Here is a 13,538-nt window from a genome sequence, read left to right on the forward strand (position 1 = left end):
TAAAATTATGAGGTAAAAATGATGAGAAGAATTAAGGAATTTTGTTTTATATATGATGTTCATTTGCTTTTTGGAAAATTGGCTATGCATTATTTATTTCAGTACTTGATGTTTAAAAACAAAAATTGGTACTTAAGAATCTGAGGACAGTTCTTTTACTCATTAAGAATGAGAGAAAAAAATCTTTTCAAGGAAGAGAAAATGATAAATTAAATGAATATTTGATTGTAACTACCAAATAGGCTTCTCTACATCATTCCCACTTGTGCTTTGTTTTTTAAAGATTTATTTTATTAATTCTAAAGGAAGAATGAGAGAGAGAGAGAGAGAGAGAGAGAGAGAGAGAGAGAGAGAGAGATATCTTCTTGCTGGTTCACTCCCCAAATAGCTGCAATGGCCAGGTTAGGCCAGGAGCCAGGAGCTTCATCTGGGTCTCCCATATGGCTACAGGGGCCCAAGCACTTGAGCCATCTTCTGCTGCTTTCCTAGGTACATTAGTGGGGAGTAGGATTGGAACTGTTGCAGATGGGACTTGAACTAGTATCCATTACGGATGCCAGTGTCTCAGGTGATGGCCTTACCTGGTATGCCACAATGCCGGCCTCTAAATTATTAGTTTTTATATATCACATAAGTGATGACTTATTTACTTGTCGTGTTTGCCAACTTTGAAATTTACCAACAGAATATTTTAATCTGGAATGATATAAATTGGATGGGGCTAATGATCAAAGTCTATGACCAATCTAGAGAGAATAAATACATGTTTTTAAATAAAATCCTAAGATATCTGAGGTAAGAGTTTATTCTAGAGAAGTTTATTTCTAGAGAAGAAAGTATAAGATATATAGAAGGAAATATCATTTTAGAGTTTAGAGTGCCTGGGAAATTACTGATGGCTTGAATTACTCAAGTATAGTTTATACAAACATTTAAGGATGATAAATCCAGATCTATTTAAGAAAAACCAAGGATAATTTGAGATACAGCATTAATGTGAGGTTTATTTTCAGGGTACCCATCGTGAAGAAATTAAGTTTTATATGTGAAGCAATTCATATGTCAGTCTCTGATAATTCATAATGATGAATCAAGCAGAAATGTTGATAGGTTATACACGCAGAATCCAGTGAAATATTATCTTTTATTTAAATGATTAATTATTTCTTTTTTTAAATTTTCAATCGTCTTTATATACAGAAGATCAATTCAGTATACACTAAGTAAAGATTTCAACAGTTTGCACCCACACAGAAACACAAAGTGTAAAAATACTGTTTTAGTACTAGTTACAACATTAATTTACATTGTACAACACACTAAGGACAGAGATCCTACATGAAGAGTAAGTGCACAGTGACTCCTGTTGTTGATTTAACAATTGACATTCTTATTTATGGCATCAGTCATCACCCGAGGCTCTTGTCATGAGCTGCCAAGGCTATGGAAGCCTCTTGAGTTCGCTGACTCTGATCTTATTTAGACAAGGCCACAGACAAAGTGGATGTTCTCTCCTCCCTTCAGAGGAAGGTACCTCCTTCTTTGATGACCCTGTTCTTTCCACTGGGATCTCACTCCCAGAGATTTTCCATTTAGGTTTCTTTATTTTATTTTATTTTTGCCACAGTGTCTTGGCTTTCCATGCCTAAAATACTCTCATGGGCTCTTCAGCCAGATCCAGATGCCTTAAGGGCTGATTCTGAGGCCAGAGTGCTGTATAGGACATCTGCCATTCTATGAGTCTGCTGTGTATCCTGGTTCCCATGTTGGATCATTCTCTCCTTTTTAATTCTATCAGTTAGTATTAGCAGACACTAGTCTTGTTTATGTGATCCCTTTTACTCTTAATCCTATCATTATGATCAATTATGAACTGAAACTGATCACTTTGACTAGTGAGATGGCATTGGTACATGCCACCTTGATGGGATTGAACTGGAATCCTCTGGCATGTTTCTAACTCTACTGTTAGGGGCAAGTCCAATTGAGCATGTGCCGAACTGTACATCTCCTCCTTCTCTTATTCCCACTCTTATATTTAACAGGGATCACTTTTCAGTTAAAATTTAAACACCTAAGAATAATTGTGTGTTAATTAAAGAGTTCAGCAATAGTAGTAAGTAGAACAAAAAAATACTAAAAGGAATAAAGTAGTAAGTTGTTCCTCGACAGTCAGGACAAGGGCTGATCAAGTCATTGTTTCTCATAGGAGAAAAATCATAAGAAAATATAAAATGATATTATATTTCTTTCAGAAAACCAGTTAAAAACAAAGGAAAAAACAATGATTCCTATTTAAATTATGTGATTTAGATCTAATATGGTTCAAATTGTTTACCAATATACTGGTTCATATTTTTTAGAATTTCACATTTTCAGCTATTTCAAAGTACTCCTGGAAATTCATAGCTGTTAATAATAATCTATGTGATACATAGTTTTTCTATATGAGGTTTTTGAAAGAAATTACAAATAAGACAATAGAAGAGTCTTTTTCATATTATAAATAAGATTAAGCCTCAATTTTCCTTAATTTAAAGGAGGCATTGCTAAATGAAAAATAATGAATTTAGTATTCCTGAAAAGTAAAGAATAATCTTCTAGTAAGTATGTGAAGTAATACCTTCCATTTGAAAAATAACTTGGGCAAAAAAGTGACTTACTTTACTTCACAAGAAGGCTTGAAGACAAAACTGTAAATACTTTAATAATGAGTACTATGATACTTTTAAAAAGTGATAAATTATATGAACTATAGTTTAGGGGATAACTGTCTTTCAGTTCTCAACTTTTAAGAATCAAAAGTAGAGAAAAGTAAGATCTTTTTGTAAAGTAAGATCTACTATATGGCATATTTACTAAGACTTATTTAATGGTAAAAAGTGTACATTTCCGATATTTGGTGTAAACTCCAAGAATCCCACAAACTTTTCTGTATGCTTAAATACTCTTGTATAATTGTCCTTAAGAAATGATCTTTGTTCATTGAAAGTAGAAAAAAATCGGCTATCAATATTTTAAAAGTCTGTAATAAAAATGATAGCAACATAAAAAAAAGCCACATCAAGCATCAGATCTCACCCCCAATACTTACTTATGAGCACAGATTAAATAAAACACATACCAATGAACAGAACCAGTTCTAAGATATAGAAGGCAGTTTGGTGGCATGTCACAAACAATATATTCACAGTGTAGCATGGATTAATTCCTTAGCCTATAGATGAACGAGAAGGAGAAAACAGGAAGATAGTAAGGCTGCTACCTGTGCAACATATGCAGAATCTGATATAAGGGAGAAACTGTCCATCTCTCCTCGGCTGATGTAAGTTTGAAGTAAGATGTTTATTTTCCCATAACTATTTTCTACACCTCCAGGAGCTGAGAGTTCACAGAAGTTGTTTAATAAGGCATCTAATTCCTCTATTTCCTCTTCTCTGACCTAGAAGAATCAACATTTTTATAGGAACATTTAGTTTGATTTATTGAAAATTTTTATATTGAAATGAAACACATTTTTTCAAATTTCTATTCACTATAAACTGACATTTTCTTTCTGCATAGCTAAATAATAATAGTTTTCTAAAGGTAGCTAATAAAATATAGTATGAAACTATCTTGAGGCTGATACAATTACATTTTATTATTCATCACCAATATTAAAGCTGCCATTGACATATAAAAATTTGATATGCCACAAAATTAAATCTTCTGACCTCACCATCCTTCAGTTGATGAGATTTCATTTTTTATTTGACCAGTGTAAAACCTCTGCCCAATTGGATTAAGGCAAACTTGAATTATTTTCAAATGCATTCATTAAAGATATATATTTTTATATAGTATAACATATTCATAGCTTAAAGCTGTGAAGTAGTATGATTTCAAAGTATTAAAGTTTTTACTGTTAATAAGATTAAATTATAATATTGGAACAGGAAATATTCATATCTAAGCTTGAATCATAAATGAACTTTACATTTCTCAGTGAACTTTATATTTCAAATGAACCAAAACTACATACTACATTCTTTGATAGTTCCATTACTGTTAAGATTTATTCAAATTCCTTGATTTAAGATTTAAGCAAAGCAAGATGTCAGGTATGATAGTAATACTTTAATCTAGGATAGTGGATATTATTGATGAATGGAAGAACATGTTCATACTCCAAATGCAAAGTATCACACAACCTATACTGCATCAGGAACAATTAATTTTAAGCTTTTATAAATGAACAGATGCAGATATGCAGTATGCATTTGGTAGCTTCAAATAATCTTACCTTGATTTGATCAAATTCTTCAGCTTTGGAAACTATAGCAAAGATATCACCTTCAGTTTTGTGTGCATCAAAGAGTTCATTAAAGGTCTACCAAGATAAATATTACATTTAGATACAATTAAAATGCCAATAAAATTATTTTACAATACAATGCTATTACAAATAAAACAATATTTAAAAACATCTGGTGCTAAACAGTGCAGTTGTAATGTATGTGGTCTAGCATTCTAAATTATTGCCTTATTAAACATTACCAAATTTATCAAATGCCTAAAAAATTGCTAAAACATAACTTAGCAAGAAAGGCCTTTAAAAGCAAAGGGATCAATAAAATCTACTAGTGAGATATACATTAGATATATAAAGATATATCATAACATTGTCTTTGCTTGTTTTCAGCACAGGCATGTAGAAATTTGCACCACTCACCATCTCTAAGTTGATCATGTATCATGTGACATTCAGAGCGTTGTAATTAAATGTAATGCATATGGATATGTAATCTTTTTTTTTTTTTTGGACAGGCAAAGTGGACAGTGAGAGAGAGAAACAGAGAGAAAGGTCTTCCTTTTCTGTTGATTCACCCCCCCAACAGCAGCTGTGGCTGGTGCACTGCGTTGATCCGAAGCCAGAAGCCAGGTGCTTTTCTTGGTCTCCCATGGGGTGCAGGGCCCAAGCACTTGGGCCATCCTCCACTGCACTCCCGGGCCACAGCAGAGAGCTGGACAGGAAGAGGGGCAACTGGGACAGAATCCGGCACCCCGACCGGGTCTAGAACCCTGTGTGCCGGCGCCGCAGGTGGAGGATTAGCCTATTGAGCCCGCGGCGCCAGCCAACATGTAATCTTAAGATTCTCACAATGTAACTAGTGAGGGTATATAGAAAATCAGGAAACTGGGATGCATAAAAATAGTCAAGGGTCATATAGAATGAAGACAAAGCTGAGTTCCCCTAAAGAACTGCAAGCAGGTTTAGAATTGTTCATCAGCAACACACTAGCATGTGGAAATATGAGAAAGGCCAGGGAAAACGTGTTGAATTGAGGACCCACCAGACTGCCCTTGTAAGGTGTTACACTCGAAAGGTTTGGAAGAAACCTAAAATGATATACAAATCCAAGGCTTATTTGGAAAAGATGGAGAAAAACATGAAGGTATTTTCTGAAGCCCAGGATATGCATAGTAAATGTTAACTGAGTATAAAACCTACATTTCACATAAGCCAAGGTTTTCATATTTTTAAAATCTCATTTAAATGACTTCTATTACTTTCTCCCCTTATTGTAAGAACAATTTTAAGCATAAAACTAAAACAGATATAAGAAAAAAAATTAAGGGCCAGTGTTGTGGCATAGTGGGATTAAGCTGCCGCCTGTGACACTGGCATCCCATAATGAATGATGGTTTGAGTCCTGACTGCTCCACTTCCAATCTAACTCCCTGGTAATGTGTCTAAGAAAGCAGCAGAAAATGGCACAAGTACTTGGGCCCCTGTACCCACATGTGAGACCCAGATGGAGTTTAGGCTCCTGGCACTGGCCTGTGCCAGCCCTGGCTGTTGTGGCCATTTGGGGAGTTAATGTCTCTCTTTCTCTCCTTCTCCCTCTGTAACTCTGCATTTCAAAGAAATAATTAAATTTAAAAAAAATTCAAATATTTCACTGTGAAAGGAAAACAAGGTAATACTTCATCTTAACCCTTCTCCCTCTTTTCAAATTTAAAATTTCTTCTGAAGGTAAGTCACTGTTAATTTTTCCACATACTAACAAATACATATGAACACACAAAGACATAATATACTAGATGTAAATGTTAAAGGGATTTCCTGTTTTTACAAAGGACTTCGTTAAAAGGCAACATTAAGGCTACAATTGGGCAATCAAAATTGTTCTTGAAAATCCCTTAAATTGCTCATATAATATGGCTAGGTTGCACTGGTAATTATTCATTTCTTTAGCTCTTTTTATCTAACTATTTATTTATCTATCTATTTTTATTTGCATGCATTTCATTAAATACAACTTTAGGAACACAATAATTCTTCTTACTGTACCTGCCCTCCCACCCACACTCTTGCACCTCTTCCTCTTCCCTCTACTGTTTCTGGTCTATTTTCATTTAACTTTATACACAGAAGATTAAGTCTATTCTAGGTAAAGAGTTCAACATTTTGTATGAAGAAGAAAAAGAAAAGAGAGAAAGAAAAACAAAACAAAATATAACAAAAAACAAAACAAAACAAAAAACAAGAACAAAAACTGTTCCTCAACAGTCTAGACAAGGGCTATTCAAAGTCGTTGCATCTTGAAGGTAATTTCACTTTTCTTTCTTTTTTTTTTCTTTTAGAAACTTTTATCTTTAAAGAAGACCCCAAGAATGATAAATCTTTTGTGAGCACTTAGATATAACTGTAACTCATGAGACATAAGAATATCTTTCACTTAATACACTAAAATGAAGTAATTATTTGAGAACAAGTTTTACAATTACTATTTACTATTTAACTTACTATATATATATATATATAACTGAGGACAGAGGTCCTGCATGGGAAGTTAGCGCACAGTGACTCCTGTTGTTAATTTAACAATTAACACTCTTATATATGATGTCAGTGATCAACGGAGGCTCTTGACAAGAGCTGCCTAAGCTACGGAACCCTTTTGAATCCACAAACTCCTTCAGTGTTTTGACAAGGCCATAAGCAAAGTGGAGTTCTCTCCTCCCTTCAGAGAAAAGTACCTCCTTCTCTGATGCCTGTTTCTTTCCACCGAGGTCTCACCCACAGAGGTCCTTTGCATAGAAAATTTTTTGCCACAGTGTCTTGGCTTTCCATGACTGAAATGCTTCCCTGGGCTTTTCAGCCAAACTAGAGTGCCATAAGGGTTGATTCCGAGGTCAGAGTGTTTAGCTCTTTTTAAACTCACTGCTTCTTGATAACATGTAGTTAGTTTTTCAACTTTTCATTCATAGATACCATTAAATCATTCCCTTGCATTTAAAATCATTCAGACTTTCATTCCATAGGTCTCCCCAATACACTCTGTCAGTTTTAGGTGGGGATATGTCTACTGTTTGGAATATACTTTTTGAACAAGATAGCAAGAGGATTCTTTTTCTTTCTGCTTGTCTTTACTGAGGCTATATCACTGAATTCATGTAAGTTAAACACATTTTGTTCAAAAATTAGACACTTTTTGTTATTAATAATATATTCTTGAAGTCTAGGAAGTATTTATGTCTAAAAACATTCTGCCCAGGATAATACCTCAATGGTGCTGTATTTAATATAGTAGTGGCTGGCGGTTCTACCCAAGTCAGTTGAAGAAAAATATCCAGTTCGTTCTTCAAAACGAATCATCTGAGCTTTGTCTAATTTTCGTCCAACTTCAATGACCAATTGTTCTCGATGTTTTCTTAATGTTGGATCAATCTACAAAGAAAAAGATACACACAGATATTTCTTTAGTGAGTCATCTTGCAAAAATACCGATTTGTATAAATTAAATTTTTCTTGCTTTAAATTTTTTATTACAACTTAAAAAATACATCTACATCCATTTAGATGATAACTAGAAAATATTTTATTCCATTAAGTAAAGGAAGTTTTGAAAATTCATTAGAATTACCAATCTGCACAGTCTCTTCAAAGTTAGTACTTTGGAATCTAAAATTCTTTTTTGATCTTGTAATATTTAGTATTTCAAAAACTGAAAATCAGATATAAAAATACAATAGTAATTGTTCTCTACTTCCACAGTAAAATAAATAGGGATTTTAAATTATCAAATCATATTCCTAGTTTATCAGTTACTCAGAGAAATGATAGAAACAATGCTTTTCTCCATCAATATCAAGATATATAAAAATAAATGTAGATTTCTTCTTTTTTTTTTATTTTTTGACAGGCAGAGTGGACAGTGAGAGAGAGAGAGACAGAGAGAAAGGTCTTCCTTTTGCCGTTGGTTCACCCTCCAATGGCCGCCGCGGTTGGCGTGCTGCGGCCAGCGCACTGCACTGATCCGATGGCAGGAGCTAGGTGTTTATCCTGGTCTCCCACGGGGTGCAGGGCCCAAACACTTGGGCCATCCTCCACTGCACTCCCTGGCCACAACAGAGAGCTGGCCTGGAAGAGGGGCAACCAGGACAGAATCGGTGTCCCGACTGGGACTAGAACCCGGTGTGCCAGCGCCGCAAGGCGGAGGATTAGCCTATTGAGCCACGGTGCCGGCCAGATTTCTTCTTTTTTAAAAAAATTGCTTGAAAGGCAGAGTCACAGAGAGAGAAGGAAAGACAGAGACAGAGACAGAGGGAGGGAATGAGAGAGAGAGAAAGGGAGAGAGTGAGACACACAGAGAGAGAGAGAGAGAGACGGTTTTGTTTTTTTCTTTTCATACTATTCATCGATCTCTTTTACCACGTGTAGGGATAACTATATGTTCATTAAGTAAACTGAAAACATATCTTTGTAAAAATAAGAGTGGGAATGTGAGAGGGAGGAGGAGGAAGGGTTAGAGTGTGGGCATGAGGGAGGGTGGGGGGAAGTGTTACTATGTTCCTAAATCTGTATATATGAAATACATGAAACTTGTATAACATAAATTAAAACAAAAAAAGAGATGGATCTTCTAACTGCTGGCTGAATACCAAAATGGCCGCAATAGACGGGGTTGGGTCACATGGCATCCAGGAGCCTGGAGACCCATCAAGGTCTCCCATGTGAGTGCAGGGCCTCAAGTACTTGGGCCATCTTCTGCTGCTGTCCCAGGTGTGTTAGCAGGGAGTTGGATCAGAAGCAGAGCAGCTGGGAGTCAAATTGTTGCTTGTATGGGATGCTGGTCTTGCAGGCAGTGGTTTAATGTGCTGAGCCACAACACTGGCCACAAAGGTAATTTTTAAAAAAATTTAGTTCTAGAAAGCCAGCTAACTTAGGGGTTAATATACCTATGTCTCTCATCACAGTATCTGGGTTTCATTCCAAGCTTTGGCTCCTAACTCCAGTCCTCCAAATGAAGACTTTAGGCCTTGGGAGGCAGCAGTGATAGCTCAAGTAACTGGGTTTTTGTTAACCATGTGAGAGACCTGGATACTGTTCCTTTATCTTGGTTATGACCTTACTCCAGCCCCAGGTATTGTGAATATTTAAGGGGTAAACCAAGGAATGGTAGCTTTGTCTGTGTGTCTGTCAGGCACTCTGCCTTAAAAATAATTAAGAAGGAAAATAAATAGATTTACTGTTCTAGTAATTTTCCTAACAGTTGATGGGAAAATTGATCTATCTTCTCTATAATAATAATAATAGAAACAAAGAGTAAGAGGAAATAGGCAATGATTTTTCTCCCTGGAAAAGATTACAGTCTTCTACTAAGCAGAAATGACATTAACAAGCACTTGTTACTATGATGTGTATCTGTAAATATCTGTATGCATACCCATACGTATACACATACCAAGTACTGAAGATCACTCTTTGGTCATGAGCAACAAAATGAAATATAATCTTTAATAAGGAGCTAAGGAAGTGTAAAACACTTTAGAAATCAATTAATGAGTTAGTACTCCTACTATTTGTTGTAATTTATATTTTTATGGTAACTTATTTGTGCCAAAATATAGCTAAACTAAGTCTTATACATTAGAAAAATGAAGCAAATGGAAATTAATGGCAGGAAGTAAGATGGAGTCTGGAATGATAAACAAATACAGCAAGTCTTAAATATTTGCTGTAAGTGATATACTGTAAGTATCAACCTTATAAAACTACTTTATTAATTCTATTTACTAAACATCAAAAAGTACTATTTTAAACTATTTGATTAGAACTAGTTCATAAGAGTATTATGGCTACAAATTCATATTGAGTAATAAAATCAAAATATGTAAGTCAAAAAAAGATCAAGACTATCTGAACTATGAAACAGTGAAACAAAATATCTTGGTAGAAAAAAAATCCTTTATACTGGAAAAGTACACAAAAATGATTTCTGATATTAACCTGATAATTAAAAATCAATTGATGTCTCTTTTTTGTTCCAAGATTTGAGATGGCTTAGCCCATGAAAACACATGTTGTTGCTTTTTCTATTATTTAAAAATTTATTTGTTTTCATTTTATTTGAAAGGCAGAGGGAAGGAGTTAAAGAAAGAGACAGAGGAAGAAACCGACAATGAGAGATCTTTTATTTTCTGGTTTCCCCAAATGCCCACAACGCCTGAGGCTGGGGCAGGCTGAAGTCAGGAGCATGGAACTCCCATGTAGGAGGATCCCACTAATTGAGTCATCATCTGCTGACTCCCAGCATGTACAATATCAGGAAGCTAGAATCAGAAGAAAAGCTGAACTCAAATCCACCTGTTGCGATATGGGATGCTGGCATCCCATGCAAAGTCTTAACAGCTACACCTAACACTGGCTCTTGCTTTGTTTTTCTTTATTCCTTCAGAATATTTTCATTGACCTTTCTCATCATGTCCCTATTTTTAAGCGAGAGTAGCCAATTTCATAGTCTTTAAAATGTGTAAGGTTATAATATATTTATATTTTGTAATAGAACTTTTTAACTTAAAAGAAGCTATCCATTTGAAAATAAGCATATATCTCAACTGAGAAGAAGAAAAGTAGCTGAATGTCATTTAGGGAAAACTTAAGCATGAAAAGATAACGATTTTAGATTAACTGCCTCAGAACTAGTTGCTGGTGCTGCTTTCCTTATCTCTGTGCCTCCTGACTAAGCCTTAAGTTTCAATTTTTCCACAGTAAAATCTGCTATACAGGAAAAGAAAAAAATGAAAAAAACAAAGACTGCACACTATTTTGATATATACAAAAACTAGGCTATAAACTAAACAGAAGAAAATTATAATTTTTAATTATATTCAACTTCTTTGCTAATTTTGACTTAACACTACTAAATATTCATATGATGATGGTGAAATGATGTTTTAATTAGATAAGAATTGGGCTGTATCTGTAATTAGGAAGCACTTACAGTACATAAAGCAAAGGTCTACAGACAAGATCTCATAGAATCTGTGGGACACATGGACCACATAGCTGTGAAGTTCATGGGAGGAGCGGCTATCACATGCATCCAATTCTCAATCTATGCATATGCAGTAATCCCCGCCTCCAATGTGTTACAACAATAACTCATTAATGTTATCTTTTAATTTCTGAACAGGGTTTAGAAGAGACTTGACAAAAGGAATAGATCATATAGACGGTTTTTGTGAAAAACTGTCTGTTTCTTCATGTCTTGTTTATTTGAATAATAAACTGTTAATAATATAATGATTCACTTATTGGTTTCAGTAGGAAAAGACATTTAAATACAGAAAAAGGGCAGTTTTAATTTTCTTTAGTATTAAAGATTAAAGCCCTTTGTTTTTGTTCCAGGGACCTAACTCTCTTCATATGAAGTAAGAGGAAAAAATATGTATCCTCATATCATTAAAGGATTACAAAACAAAAATAAGGTTTTAATTTTTTTTGATCAATGAGTTTTCTACCTGATATGCCTTGTGACTGATGCCATATACTAGTGGATTTGCTCTCATCCGTACATAAAGATAAGTGTAACTTATCCACTTCACTGCTTCTTCCACGTTAGTAACTGTTCCTAGGGCAATCTGCAAATCAAATAGATAATACAAATTAAAGTTGGATATAAACATTACATAAAAGACCATTTTGTAAGAAGTTATTTTTAAAATATATAATTACACTGCATTTAAAGGAGGTAAGCACAATTAACATGACACTTCTGTAATGAGTCAAAAATCTGAGAAAAATACATTAGAAATATCTTGCAAAACTGAACTTACTCACTAATATAGCATTTTATTATTTTTCTGTATGAAATTTAATTAAACATAGCATTAAGGATATTTATGGCATTCATTAATTTTTTCATATTCAATATCTTCACACTTTGATTTCCTTCACTTTATGTGACATACTATGCAAACATTTAAATGGAAGTACACCAGAATAAAAACGAAAGATTCTTATCTATCCTTCTTCATTCTGATTCTGTATATTAAACCACAGGGTACAACATTAGCTCTTACCGTTAAAGATACCTATTTTCAGGGTAGCTAAGTATAAATATACAATACAAATACAATGAAAAATGCAACAATTACTACACTAAAAGTGTAATTAATTGGACTTAGACATATTTATATATAGGTAAGTGTTAGACAAACTATGGAAAAACATTTACACATCTGAACCATAATAAACACTGGATGATTCTTTTATTATATTCTGAAAGGAAATAAGATTTTCAAAAATTTTTTTACTTGTTTGAAAGGCAGACTTACACGGAAGGGGAGAGGAAGAGAGAAAGAGAGAGTGAGTTATCTTCCATCCAGTGGTTCACTCTTCAAATGGTCATAATGACCGGGGTTGGGCCACGACAAAGTCAGGAGCTTGGAACTCCATTCAGGTCTCCTATGTGGTGGCAGGGGCCCAAGCACTTGGGCCATCTTCTGCAGCTTTCTCTGGTGTATTAGCAGGGAACAGGATGGAAAGTGGCGCAGCTGGGATTTGAACTGGCATCCATATGGCATGTGGGTATTGTGGATGGCGGCTTAACCCACTGCCTCACAATGCTGACCTCCAGAAATATAATTCTTTTTTTTTTTTTTAAGATTTATTTATTTATTTGAAAAGGAGAGTTACAGAAAAGGAGAGACAGAAAGAGATCTTCTATCCACTAGTTCACTCCCCAAATGATCCCAACAGCCAAAGCTGGGCCAATCTGAAGCCAGGAGCCGGGAGCTCCTACAGGTGCAGGGGCCCAAGCACTTGGGTCATCTTCCACTGCTTTCTCCCAGGCAATAGCAGAGAGCTAGATTGGAAGAGGAGCAGCCAGGAATTGGCGCCCATATGGGATGCTAGTGCCATAGGCAGAGGCTTAAACCACTATGCCAGAGCACTGGACCCAGAAATAAATTCTTAATATATCATTTTAATGAAGCCTTGTGATACCTAAGTTTAATAATTTAAAATCAGAACAATGGTACATACTGTCTGTGTAATAAAGAGAAAGGAATTATTAGACAATATTAACAGAATGTCAACAAGTTTTCCTAAAAATGTTTTCTCAGCCAATGGATCCATAGGAAGTAACTGTTTTTACTTACAGTGCTCATTTTACTTTACAAATTTGCCTAAGTTGTAAAATTTCAACCCAAGTTGTGTAATTTTTCTGGATTTTTAGCTGAAAAAATATTTTTATCATCTAATA

General features: G+C 34.7%; 1 protein-coding gene across 5 annotated transcripts in view; it reads right to left on the reverse strand.

The window, feature by feature from the left end:
* ASCC3 (activating signal cointegrator 1 complex subunit 3) overlaps positions 1-13,538 on the reverse strand; it is a 382,634-nt gene that overhangs the window by 150,888 nt on the left and 218,208 nt on the right. For all 5 annotated transcript variants that reach the window (XM_062186549.1, XM_062186553.1, XM_062186551.1 and 2 more), the window contains 4 exons: positions 11,794-11,913; positions 7,553-7,717; positions 4,286-4,372; positions 3,266-3,442 (listed from right to left, as the gene is read on the reverse strand). In XM_062186549.1, the coding sequence (XP_062042533.1) occupies positions 3,266-3,442; positions 4,286-4,372; positions 7,553-7,717; positions 11,794-11,913 (549 nt within the window). The remainder of the gene's footprint in view (positions 1-3,265; positions 3,443-4,285; positions 4,373-7,552; positions 7,718-11,793; positions 11,914-13,538) is intronic.

This window comes from Lepus europaeus, chromosome 3 (assembly GCF_033115175.1).
Source record: "Lepus europaeus isolate LE1 chromosome 3, mLepTim1.pri, whole genome shotgun sequence".
Lineage (NCBI taxonomy): Eukaryota > Metazoa > Chordata > Mammalia > Lagomorpha > Leporidae > Lepus > Lepus europaeus.